Source organism: Pyxicephalus adspersus, chromosome 2 (genome assembly GCF_032062135.1).
Source record: "Pyxicephalus adspersus chromosome 2, UCB_Pads_2.0, whole genome shotgun sequence".
Lineage (NCBI taxonomy): Eukaryota > Metazoa > Chordata > Amphibia > Anura > Pyxicephalidae > Pyxicephalus > Pyxicephalus adspersus.
The window spans coordinates 70,455,299-70,469,547 of record NC_092859.1 but is presented as its reverse complement, the minus strand read 5'-3'; the positions used below and the strand labels follow the sequence as shown (position 1 = coordinate 70,469,547).

The 14,249-nt window shown below is 38.0% G+C and overlaps 1 protein-coding gene across 1 annotated transcript in view; it reads right to left on the bottom strand.

Annotated features, from left to right (window-relative positions):
• The window catches only part of SH3TC2 (SH3 domain and tetratricopeptide repeats 2), a 61,364-nt gene that overhangs the window by 44,205 nt on the left and 2,910 nt on the right, over nucleotides 1-14,249 (bottom strand). Inside the window, exons 2-3 of the mRNA XM_072398991.1 lie at nucleotides 11,069-11,228; nucleotides 3,073-3,198 (exon numbers count right to left, since the gene is read on the bottom strand). Coding sequence (XP_072255092.1) covers nucleotides 3,073-3,198; nucleotides 11,069-11,228 — 286 coding nt within the window. The remainder of the gene's footprint in view (nucleotides 1-3,072; nucleotides 3,199-11,068; nucleotides 11,229-14,249) is intronic.

The following is a 14,249-nucleotide window of genomic DNA, read 5'->3' as shown; positions in this document are numbered from 1 at the left end:
CTGTGAAGTTTGTTTGGACTGTCTATCTGTACAATATATATTTATATATATAGATATATATATATATATATATATATTGTACAGATAGACAGTCCAAACAAACTTCACAGTTTGAAAAGCATTTCCTTTCACAATAGTATTAATACATTTTAGTTAAAGTCTATCTATGCATATTATGGAACCCCACAGATGAGAAAATCTAAAGATCTAAAAAATCTACTGTAACAACAGTGACAGTTTCATAGGAACAATAAGAGTACAGAGCTTTTAGCTTTCTTTAGGTATTGTCCCCACTTTACTTTTACTAGGAGTTCCTCAATCATAGATCATACCTATCATATTTAAATCTTGCGTAAGAGACAAATAGGGGAATTTTAGTAAGAATAAATGAAATTTTGTAAAGGTCCTACCTTTACATGGGCTGTTGTAGCCTAGACTAGACAATAGAATAAAAACAGAAATAGTGTGCAGAAGATGTATTGTATGCAAAAAATACAACTTTGTAACGTTCACCTTCTGTTATGCTTTGTCTTTTGCTTCCACACACAGCTGAATATATATATATATAATATATTTCAGCTGAGGGGTTGAGGTATAACCAGTTATCCTTACCTCACTTTACCCTGATTGTTTCTAACGTTGAAACGTAATTGTCTGCCATAAGTCATTTTGCAAATAAACTTTTGCCTATTTTGCTTCTCAGTCTACTAGCTCACAGCATACAGCCAGCATAACCAATAATATGTCTCTTTATATCAAATGCTCATATTAGATATGTTCACACAATTTCGTGGCTAATAAACAAAATCCTGTGTGTCCAGGGGCCAGGTAGATTTATTCAGTAAAGCTGCGCAACTGATAGTAAATTCTGACTTTGCTAAATTGCACCAAGTCACCCCTTACTAAGGTATTTGGATTTCAGCTGTCAGGAGTTACTGTACTCTGCACACCATCACTGTTCTATAAATCAGCCTGCAAAATAAACTACAACTTTTAGTAAGTAAGCAAACTTTTTGCAAATATAGCAATGCTTACCTTGAAATTAATTAATTTGAAAGGCATGCTTGAAAGAAGAATAAAGCACTACACATTAATAAGTGTCCTTGCAATATTATATTACATTTCAATGTTGGTTAGTGACACAAACATGGCTCTAAGGTTTCTACAGAAGCACTGGATTATTTTGAAGGAACCACAATGCAATTACAAAGCAGCAATCCTCTTCCTTCATGAAAAAAAATCTGTGCATTGTAATTCCTTGTGTAAGCATTAGTAAGGTTAACATCAAATATGTTAACTGCCCTGTCATCTCCATGGTTGCTTGTATTACATTCCTCAGTCATTATTGCATATGGACATTGTACTAAGAAACTGGATAAACTTTGTTTACTGTTGAAAGAAATATATGTAAAAGTGTTCTCAGCTGCAGTCATACCATGGGGAAAAATAAGCAAATGCTGAATAATGCCTAAAATCCATGTTTTGTTAGCAAACTTTAATATATACTTAAAAAAACATAAATAAACAATATTCTAAGGAATCGGTAACTTTAACAGGCTTAGTACATACAGCTACTAAAAGTGATGTAACATGATTGTATTTTATGTATTTAACAAGAACCATGTCAATATACCACCAAAACTAAGGGGTCTGGTACTAAAACAGTGAGTCTGACATTTAACAAACATTCTCTGGTGGAGAATGCCTTTAAAAACACATGGACCTTAAAGAACACCCACCAGAGAATGTTTGGTGAATGTCAGACCCATTGCTTTATAAATAGATGCCCAACACTAAAAATAATAATAGTGTCTAAACACGGTTACATTGCCCAGCAGTCAGCCGACTACTATAAAAACACCAGACTTGTGTCCTGCTGTGTACATTATCAAAATGTGTTTTTTTCTGGTAGCACATAAAATATACTGCTATGATAAAACACTATAAGATTAATCAACTAGAGCTTTGTTTATAAATGAATGACTTTAATTATTTACTGATTATGTCCTTTTTAGCCTACAAAATCAATATCACTGTGTAATTCTATGAATATTCTATATTCTGTGTAACTCTAAAGCAGAAGTGTAATTCTAATCACATTCTACAGTCATTTGCATTGCACACATCTAAAGTTAAAGTGTATTTCCAGTGTCCAATGTTTAGTTTTGTATACTGCAGGAAGGGGTCTGCGCCCTGCTAAGGGGGTTTACCTTTTCATTCTGTCTTAATAGTGCTAATAGTAAAGGGAAGAAATCTTACTAAAGTGAACAATACCAAAGAGTTGTCCATGGAACAGGTGTCACCATTGGAGGCTAGTTTCTCACCTATTGCTCAGATGACAACTCAGAATGTTGGATTTCCCTGTAATTTCTATCTTAGTGACAGGGGTCACCGGGTTAATAAAAGGGAGAGATTCACCCCCAGCTTGGACCCAGACAGCAATAAAAGCTTTACTCCAACCTTCTTCATCACAATGATCAGACACAAGTGCAGATGACTGCACAATACACAGGAGTATGCGATGTCCAATCAATGCGCCAGTTTTAATTAGGGGGCAGAGATCCAAAAAGCACATATCGCTGCTGTATGGAGCAGAATGACAGATGCTGCATATAAAAAACTATTCCAATATTATGAATATTGCCTACAGAATTAAATCACACCATCACGTTTCCTCTTCTAGTCCGAAAAAAGCAATATATATTCATACCAGAATATATACATTTGTACTAACTCATGTTAGCAACTTGCATGCTCACAATTGTAAATGATTTGTGCCAATGGTTTGAGCAAAATCTGCATTGTTGCCTGTGCTGTATATGCTGGATTCTACTGGATGAAGATGAAGTAGTGATAAATGTTGCTAGGGAGACCTAGGAAGAATACAGCGAACAATTGTCTGTTCAAACATTACTGCAATAGCTAAAGCAGCTCAGCTATGCTATTCTTTTGTCTGTTCTATTCTCATTGCTTACTAAACAGCCAAACATTTCATGCTAATAAATATATCCAATTAGAGCTTATGTATGAATTTAGAATATTCAGTATAGCAAATCTTAGACAATTACTTGCCTGATGCCATTGTTTCCACGTCGGGACATCGTTCTTGCCGGTGTGTGCTGCAGCTTTGCCAAAGTGACCAGCTGGCCAGGAATCCAGAGTCTGTGCTGTCTATGGAGCCTCTACCTGCAGCGGACACTGAAGATGGTGGAATACATTAAAATAGAATGCATCTAACAGATGGCAGCACATAAAAGCAATGATGCAATGTATTAAAGTCAGTCTAACCATACCTTGCAGCTGATCTAATAATGCCGGGGCTAGACATAGTCAGATGTACGTAAAAAGGGGTTAAGGTTTGCTGCAGAACGCAAAGAAGCATTGTGGCATTTCTTATCAGCTTTCACTTCTATATCTGTCCCAATTCTCATCTATTTAAGGCTGGTATTTCAAGTACATGGGGTGGGGGGCTGCCTGTATCCATGGAGATATCTGTGTTGAAAAAAGGTGAACCTTGTTTACTGTATGAACACGTCAGTAGGAAGAAAAAAAAATTGTAGTGGCTGTAAAAATCTAGAATTACATTAGAGATAAAATAGAATAATTGAGCCAAGAAAGAAATCTTGCCAATAAGGAAGGAACGTATAAAATGCTCAAACAGCCCACCAGAAAATGAAAGTGCACGTGGAACGTATGCGGTGCTGAATCTCTGAGGAGCTTCTTTGGAGTGACAAATGCTACACAGACTGTGGAAGGAAAATTAGCTAATGTCTTTATTCAAGCAGGGAACAATTGCACAGGAAACTGTCAGCTATGAACAAAACACTCTAGAGATTCAAGTCTTTATTCTAAGATAGTCTCTGCAGTTCCTGTTCCTGAGGAAGATACATAAAAAATCTGAATAGTCTGGATTAGGACCACATGACATCCTTTAAAATAGCTAAATATAAAAATTAACACAAAGGCATGGTGCATACACATAGCAATACAAAAGGGGGTCCCCCACTACACTTTCAAAATAGCAAACAAAAAAAACCTTGACTAATCTTTTAGGATAGGTAGACTGGCAAACACATGTTGAACTCACATGGCCACATCAATGCAACTCTAATATGTGTGATTCCTCAACACTTGTGATATGGGGGAACCCTTGAAAACATTTTCAGTGCTTTTGGGAACCCCTTCTATAATTTCTATATACACAGCTCACAGCAGTGTAGCATGGTGGTCAGCAAGAAGAATGCCTCCTACATTGCTGGCCAGTGGGAAGAATGTCAATGGCTTCTGATTGACCGTGCACTTGCTGCTGTCTTGTGTACATTGTTTAGACTACCATATCAGATTTGGGTTCCTCTAGTGATGAAATCCCATACTACTGCCCAACCCCAAACCATCTTCTTGGTGCCTGACTCCAACCCATTACGTACTGATGCCTAACTCTTCTTGGTGCCTTTCCCCTTCCCCCCTTCCTACCTGGTGTTTAACCCTCACCTCCCAGCCCACCTAGCCAAACTTAACCTCCTGCTAGTCCCTAAACTTAACCACAAGCCAGTCTACCAAAAACTCAACCACAAAACCTAATTGCAGAAGTAGTAAAATATGACACCTATTTAGGATAGATTTCCCTGAGAGATTACATCACTAAGAACCCCCTAGTAACCAAATAGAAAAACATTTTCACTGCTCAGTTCACCATACACCTAAACTCATACTTCCCAGCTTTTAGTAATAGGGAGAAGGGGTGCTTTTTGTTCAACTAATTTCCCTTTATATTAGCTTTTTCAAAATAACAACAAAATAATGAGGCTAGATGAAAGGTTTAGTGTGAAATAATGCATAATAATAGTTAAATAAAACTTTTTTATAGAGGTGTATAAAGTGAGAGACAGCTGAGGAAGTATGAGACTGGAAAGCCTTGGATCTGATAGAGGGATTGTTAGGAAATGCTCATCTGGGGGACGACTCCGTGCTGTGTGCCATCGCAATATAAAACACTGTTTGTTCTGTCCAGAGATGTCATTTGCAACAACCAGGAGAACTAAGATAGCAGCAGCCCCTGCTTCCCTATAACTGTGAAGCCTGATGGATTTATGGCATCCCCAGCGACCATTGGTAGGCTGTGCACAGCTGAAGGGGATTCTAAAGGCTGATCAGCTCCTGACTCAGTCCTGCATTGTCATTGGCTGCAGGGGCTTTATAGTCTCTCTGCTTCCAGTCTTCTGTGCCTGTTATAGGGTCTGCTGGAATTACCTGTGTTGGAGGGATTTTTGACTATTCTGTTACTGACCTGTGCCTGTTCCTGACTATCCATTGAACTCTGCCTGGACCAACCTCTGCTTGTGATCCCGACTCTATTTGTGTCTTTCCCTTTGAACTTCGGTTGGTGGACTGATTTCCTGTGTTTTGACCTCGGCTTGTTTTTGGATTTCCTGACATTCTGTACTCAGTATTTGTGGGCTCTGTACTCTGTATTAGTGGGCTGCAGGTCGGCTACCTGCCTATCTCTAGACACCATCCCTTGCGAACCAAGTCCTGGGGGAAACCGAGTGCTAGGAGACGCTGCCAGTCTCCCGAGGCTGAGCGGGGGCTGCTATAGGCAAAGACTGCGGCGATAGATTGGGAGATTGGTGTCTGGGGAATACTGGTATTGACCCCGGCCTTACAGGGATAGTCCTTCAAAATCAGGAACACTTGGGAGTTATGAAAATCTGATTATACCTTGCTGTACTTTTAGACTTCCCATCACTTCAAAGAATAACCCTGGTAAGAAGCACTTCTAAATTTCCAATGATATCATGTAATCTTATTAAGATAAGACTTGTTAGCTAGTCTTTTACAGACATATTAGCAGACAAAATGTAACCGCTCATCAACTTTAAAGTGGAGTGACCAGATAATATCCTAATGTGAGCATGGAGGATACAATGCATGTCAGCATATCAGAAGATTCCATCTTTCTCCAACAAATAGCACTTACTAGTCACTTAAAACCTTAATAGCAAAACTCCAAGGTTTTAAAGTGATTAACTCTTTCAGATCAGAGCTTGAAAAGCTGACATACAGGCATTATAAATATAGCAAGAGCTGACAATACCCATTACACATAAAAAAATAAGGGATTACACATCCTAAACAATACGATGCAAATGTGTTTTTAAAGCTTTTATTGTTTTCATCACATAGTAAATTTACCACGTTTACCAGAATATTGGATTAATAAAACATCATGGAGGTAGGGAAGTGTAGCTAAAGAAAAATGAGATACGACTGGAAACCATTTTCAATATTCTGCAATCAAGGGAGAAACAGAAGCAATAGTCTCTAGGAATTATAATAAAATGTATTAGAGCAAAGTGCCCTAAAATCAGATTACATGCTTATATACTCATTTTAGTTATGCTTGGATTATAGTGACATTTACTGGAAGTTAGAGTCATAATAAGCGGCAATATTGTTTCATGCAAGCAGTGCAGAGGTCAACCAAAAGTAAACATGCCTTAACTTTCAAGAGCCTGTGTATGGAGAGAACTCTTGGGAGATAGTGCTACAAACTAGGGCGTAAGAAAAGCTGTTTCCTGATAAACCCTTTTGATGTAACCATGCATTAATATAATAGAGACTATTTTAGACCCCGGGTGTGACTAATTTGCTTTGATTACAATCTAAATATGAAAATGTAGCAATTCTATAAAAAAAAAAAAAAAAAAAAACAGTACTGGTTTTATTGAAATGTGTGTTAGTTGATTAACTGTTAGCTTTTCCCTTCTAGACTGACCTGGGCATCTGAAGAGGTTTCTCACCCAGGGGATCCCCAAACAGCAACCCATTGGACTGAAGTTCTGTCACACCGAGGCACGGAGAACACCCCGAGTACAGAGCAGTGCCATGCCTCGGCTGTGACACAGGGCTGGTCCTTACACAATGCATCTTTTGACAGCACTGCACATCTGTGGGCAGGAGGAGGAGATGGAATGTGAAATGAGGGAAAATGGCTCTCCTATTATATGCATATGAGTTCCCTGGCAACATGATGCATTGTCCCACTGCCTGTTCCCGGATTCCTGGCATTCCCTAATTACTTTTGGCCTGTTTCCTATACTCCCACCATATATTTTTCTCAGTCTTAGAATGTATCATGTTATCATAGATAATTGTCACTGTTCACATGAAATAGTCTAATATGGTGAGTGTGTATAAATGCAAACTATGAGCAGTTCTATCCTTTTATAGAAAGGCTTATGACAAAATAGCCTAAGAACATTTGCTCAGAAAAGAAAAATAATTTAAAGTTTGTCCACACAAAGCAGAAGTTTGATTAGAACCCTCCACTGTATTAAACCTAAAAGTCCAGTATTAAGTTTACACTAATTGATGTATCCAGAATAGGTACACTGATCAGCCAAACATTAATACCAATGACATGTGAAATAATTATAACTGATTATCCTGTAACTATGGAACCTGTGTTGTACAAGTGTTATATTAGGCAGAAAGCGATCGGGTAATTCTTAGGTGATGTGTTGGAAGCTTGCTACTTATAGTGCTGTGGAGCCCCAGACCAGTCAAAGTACCAATTTTGACCCTTTCTGAAAACGTCCACAGTGGGCATGTAAGTAGCAGAACTGAACCTTCTATCAATGAAAGAAGGTCACCTGGACTGATGAATCCCATTTTCTTTTAGATTATGTGGATGGGCAAGTGTGTGCATCATTTACTGATGGCAGCACTGATGTGCATGGCAGCAGGATATACTATGGGAAGAAATCAGGTTGGCAGAGGCAATGTGATTTAAAGGCTCTGCTGGTAATGACTTGATTCCAGATAATGAACAGAAAGTGAAAGGAAATATCTCTAATTCAGACCCGGGATAGCAGATCATCTGGAACGTGCTGGAATGTAAACAGGTGAGTTTGTGGACTTTATTGACATAATAATCAAGAAAAACCACAAAACTATTCTTGTAAAATACTTAAAAATCAAACAGCCCTTGCTCAACATTTCCTACAAACAAGGCCTCCTTCATGTTTCTCTCTATCTGAAAGTCTCTCCCAATAGATAAAACAAGGTAGGCACCCCCAGTAAACTCTTAAACAACATTTGGAAGGAGTGAAGTCTCCACCTCCCAATTTCCATTACGAACGTCCATATTCTGTTTTTGCCATTTGACTTTATCTAAGCCTTACAAATAATATTTACCAAGCTATGAATCTTGACCCAAAAATAGGGAAAAAGCATTTGTAAGGTCAAGTATAGATGATGGACAAAATCTGCCTAACAGTTCATGCCCAAGTGTGTTGAGTACTGTTGAGTAGTTTGGGCAGACCATTTGTGTTCCTCTACTCCAGACTGGTTTAACTGGTATGTATTGAGTAGTGGTCAAGTGGACTTCCCATACATATCCTCTTAATCACCCCTTTGAGTTTGTAGGCATAGAAGGACAAAGATTGGAAAAAGTGCGTTCAGCGGGCTTAGATACAATGGATGATCTAAAGACAGTCTAGAGGTGCTGGATCTGTGCAGATCGCAGGTTTGCAAATCAGGCAGAGGAACATACAGGTGCAGGAAAAACAATGGTTGTTAGCCGAACAGGAGTCAGCAACAACACGGCAGCAGATATACCAACTCAGCAAGAAAGGAAAAGCTAGGTACGCATACAGGTCAAGGATAAGATTGACTGAATTATTGTCACATGGTTGGAAGTACACAACTGTCTAAATGTCTTTTTGTGCTAAAGCTTTACCAGTATATATTATTGGTACCACCTAAACCAAGTTATTTGGTTTACCATATAATATGTGCGTTATGATTGTGGCATAAACTTGTACACACTGACGCTGGATACAGAAGTTATCAGAGCTGCATTGTGTTCAGCAGTAGAATCATCAATGTGATTAAACCACACTGCAGTGTCAGAACCTGTTCCTATAGGCTTATTTTAATGCATGTTTTAGGCTTAAAGATGAGCTAAAGTTTCACTTTTAAAATCCACAATCAGGCAGGTCATTATTGCTAAAAGGGACAGGCGATGTCCCTTCTGCAAAAAATCCCTCCTACCTGCCTGATCCCCCTGGGTATATGTCAGAAAATCTGAGCTGCACATGCGCCGCTCTGCTTTGGTTGCCAGGATACCAGGCAATGACAGCTCTCCCTGCAAATGCAGGGAATGAATAAACTTCAGCAGTTATGTCATCCCAGCCAACCAAGATGGCCAAAAAGTGTTTCCAGGAAGACAAGAATAAATATATGGCAAGCTCTGCAACACAATGGGGACAGGTGAGTATTGTGGGTTTAGTTCCATTTTAAAGAGTCATTTACCCTAAAAATAATTTTCAATTTTGGTGTAGATGTTATTGATTTGAATTACAAACTATTTTTTTTACAATTTTTACAAACTTTAGGCAAGTCATCCTGAAGTTTCAACTTCATGCTTTCAAGTGCTTTAACATATTCTGCTGAATCTTCCATAATATAAAATGACCTTCAAATCCAACATAAACGTTGGTGTTTACATGTGCGTTATGATTGTTCAACATAAACGTTGGACGAGAACTAGGAACTCACGAGATCTTGCCACCTGGACATCCAAGAGATATAACAAGCTGGTTTTGGAAGGATGGCTGTTTAGGTCTGCAGTGGAATTGCCAGGTGCGAAGGTGCCCTAAAACACCTGTACAGAAAATCTAAGAGACTGCTTTTGCTCATTTTGTAACACAATTTTCATTACTTTGACTTCAATACCAAGTAAATGAGTTGGAACAAATATGCAGATTACCAGTTCTGAGCTCACTAACTGCATGACTGTTCCTTGTCAATTACTATAAAATTCAAAGATAGCCATGCACCAAGAATTTTGACATGCCATTATTGGCAGCCCTCATATTTCTCTCAGCACAGGTTCTTTTTAAAAGCCATAAAAAACACAAGAGGAAAAGCTATACAAGAATTTTGACATGCCATTATTGGCAGCCCTCATATTTCTCTCAGCACAGGTTCTTTTTAAAAGCCATAAAAAACACAAGAGGAAAAGCTATACATCTCTAAGAAAACGTGAACTGACCCTGAAGGCACAGTGCAGAAAATGGAATGCCCTAAATACGTCTTATTTATACATAAAATTTAGAGCAAAGGAAAAGTAATGAATCTACCTTTACCACCCAACACCATGCAAGCTTTTAGACTTTGAATAAATCATAGATCAGAACTGAGGGGTTAGCATGGGTAACAGCAATTTGTATGCAGTTTTAATTGCCCCCCCAGGTATTGTAAGAACATGATTTATGGAATGACACAGTACAGTAATCAAGGTGGTGATGACTAAAAGATTTAAAAGGATCCTAAGGCTAACCTTTAGAATCTGTGTGGTAGATAACATTCACATCACAAATAACGGCACTGAAAATGTTGTCTAATCATTGACAATATACGTGCCAAAGCATGATTTATGACAAGTCAAAATGAAATGCAGTGTCTAGTGACCTCCAAATCAAATGTAGACCACTGGGGAATACCTATGCAACCATAGACTGGAACTGAGCACAGACTGGAATATAACATATCTCATTATAGGGACTCACAGTAGAGCTAAATAATTCTTCCAGTTATGAACTAATGGCAAACCTGCCCACTGTATCTCATTACATGGCATGGCCAATGGCATGTTTTTAAAAATTAGTCCCCATTTTAGAAAAGGGATAACGAAACATTACGAAAAATTGACCATTAACCAAACATAACCAAAAATTGTAAATAAGACAAAAAAATATATATCAAAAATATTTATGTTAGTATATTGGGTAACATTAGTGAGTTACATTATAGTAACTGTGTAAGTGAGGAAAACATTCCTGACAAGTAACTTCTCTCCAAAGTAATAATATTATGTTTGCTAGTTCTATAAATATATCCCTATTATAGCTCATATAGCCCTGGCATTGACAGCCAGAGATAAAGTAAGGTGTGTACACATGTCAAATAGCTTCCACCAGCCTTAACTCCACTCTAAATAAATGCAGTACAGCCAAGTCAAATCATTCCTATGCAAACAGAAAATATTATATAGTCTGCTTACCAGGCCCGCACTGCTTCCTCTGATTACTGGCTCTAGTGTAGTGCAGAGCATGGCAGAAGAATGTCTCAGGATTTAGGTGTGTGACTGTGTGTATTTGCAAGTGGAGCCTGCACTGTTTTCTAAGCTGGGAGTATGCAATGCACAACCCCTCCCTCCCACACTGGGAAGGAATGTCTCAGTAGTTCCTTATCAAGCTTGTACAAGGGAATACTTCCCTGATCTCAGTTCTCTCTGTCCACTTCTCTCATATTGTCATTTTTACAATCCATTTGGGTAATGTGCTTGAAAACGTACTTTAGTAATTAGTCTGCTGGGCTTTAGGCAGCAGGTAGACACTTGCTGGGGCATTTTTAAAAGTATTTACACATTAATGAATTTAGGAAGACCAGAACAAACATTTTAAAGTTATCCTGTATTTTTTGTGTGTGTTTTGTGCCATTTGTTTTCCATCTTGCACACGGGCCCATGGAAACTTGACTTGGGTCATATGAGTTATAGGATCTTATTGAAAGTAGGCTTGATGGACACTGGAAAAACAAAAAACATAGCATGTTTTAAGCTCAAGTATGTATCCATCAGTGCTTCTAGACAGGCAGCCTTTCTAGACCTTTTTAACATGGGGGAGCCTTTGAAATATCTTTCAGATCTTAGGGAACCCCTGCTGTAATTACTATATCCGTAATGACGATGATTTACATAGGAGTAATTCATCATTTTTAGTCCAATCTGCAAGCCAAGGAGGTGTTTATCAGCATTTTTGACCAAAGTATTCTGCTTCCGCAGTGAGGGTCCCAGACTTTGTGTTTGATGAGATCTGGATCACAAGATTGTGGTAACAGAACCACAAATTTTAGGATAGTTTTGTGACAACAAATCCTTAATTTCTTGTCCCAGTGCCACATGGAATAAAAGGGAGGGAAAAATCCCACAAAACAGTCACGGAAAAAAAATAAAACCTTATTTTTCCCAGTGTTAGAACACAATATCTACACCCAAAGTACCTATGCGCAGAATATCACACTGATACTAATAATCCTCAGTGTAAGCACATTTGATACAATTTTATTAGTTGATAACAGTTTTATTGGATTATATTTAACATGCTGGAGATGAGGAAACGGTTTGTGACAACATCATTGTCTTATTCAGTATATCTGGTATTCACAAAAACACAATTTACACAACTCACTTTGTTTTAATAAAATAACTCCAATAGATTTGAAAGCAGCTTTAAACATTTCACAGACCTAGAGATGTTGCCTGTCCTGAGGTCCATCCTGGCTTGCCACTATTTACACTTTATAACCAGAGCTTAGTTAATAATACAGTAAATACTACAGGGCTATAATAAAGTGAGCATCTTATATTTACAGGTTGTGTGATCCTAGTAATGGGATCATTGCCAAGTCTGTACTGAATAATGTGGTCAGAAGGTGATCATTATTGGTTTGTGTGAGGTTATTTTTTAACCACAGTAAAAGGAACCATTTAGATCAATGGTAGTATATGTTTTCACCCAAGGGCTGGGCCAGTTTTGCAAGACTGCCAAATGGATCACTTTCCCCCCACTGCGTGCATGTTTTCTAGTGTAAAAATGGGAACCTTTGGCCTGAAGACAACCATCAACCATGAAACCATTATTTTTACCTGAGAATTCAGGAAAAGGTTTTGACTCAAGAGAAATCATAGGCCACAAAATACCTCCAAAATGTGTTTTAAAACATTTACTTCTGTGAGAAATAATTAAAATCACGTGGATTCAGTATGTATATATTTCCCCCCTTTTTTCGGGTTAAGGAACTTTGTAAGTTTTCTTTAGTTATAGGTCACAGGCTCTTCTGTTCCACAGCGCTCTGAACCTCAGACTATGCCGAAGATTCATCTTCCAACATGACCTAAAGCATACAGTGAGGACAACACAGATGTGGTTTAGGGACTGTCTTAGAGCGGCCCAGCCAGAGCCCTGACTTGAAACTTGTCGAACATCTCGGTAGACCTGAAAATGGCTGTCCACCAACAGTCCCCATCCAACCTGACTGAGATTGAAAGAATTTGCAAAGAAGAATGGCAGAAAATCCCCCAATACAGCTCTGTAAAACTTGTTACATCATACCCAGAAAGATTAGAGGCTGTAATTGCTGCCAAAGGTGCTACAACTAAGTACTAAGTAAAGGGTCTGAATACTTAGGTAAGTGTTTCAGTTTTTTCTCCTAATATATTTACTAAATTGTCCACATTACTGCATTTTTACTTTGTCATTACGGGGTACAGAGTCTAGAATAATGAGGAATGATAATAGTTTAAATGATTGTAGCATCAGGCTGCAACATAACAATATTAAAAAGGGACGGGGGCTGAATAGTTTCTGAAGCCATTGCACCTATTAATAGCAGGTGTTTTGGTTTAGAGGAAAGTGAGACAAACGATGTATGCAAACCTTCAGTTTTAGTGGAATGTTTGCTTTACCATGTTAGGTATCTATTACTGTTTAGTAACAGTAGGAGAAATACTGGCATGGTATGATTAGTAGTAAATGTTTATTGTTTATTCATGAGAGCTGGCAGCAAGAAGGCAGTGCACAATGTACTATGACCCTTACTCCTACCTCACCCCACTTAGGAGTTCAGCAATATTCAGGACACTTGGCCCTGGCCTTTTTCAACCATCCTTGAATAATAAACTTTACACCTGGTTAAACATATACTTGACACATGCATGTAATGGAAGCACACATTATTTATGATATTTGTTCATTCCTTTTCAAAAGACTGCAAGTAAATAAACAAATATGCAATAAGAAATTAACTAATTCACACTACTTTTTATTGTGTATTAAATATTAATTAATTAATGATATATATTTTATTTCAAATTTAATACAAGGTGTGCCCATGGCAAGGATTTTGTGGAATATACTGGGTTTCCTTTAAAAAGTGTAAAGAAACCCTGTATAGAAGGGATGTTAAAAAAAAAAACATCTCTGGCTTACATGAGCTTTAGCTATTCAGCACTGTAGGTGACAAACTTTCTCATAAAGGTAGTTAGTATTCACCTGGTAAAGATAAAAGGAGCCCAGAGCGCCACCTGCTGGTTTGAATATATAAATCATAATTATTTTACATTAAAACTGAAAGCCCTGAGCAAAATATAGAAAATATTATGAAAAACAATGCACAATCAC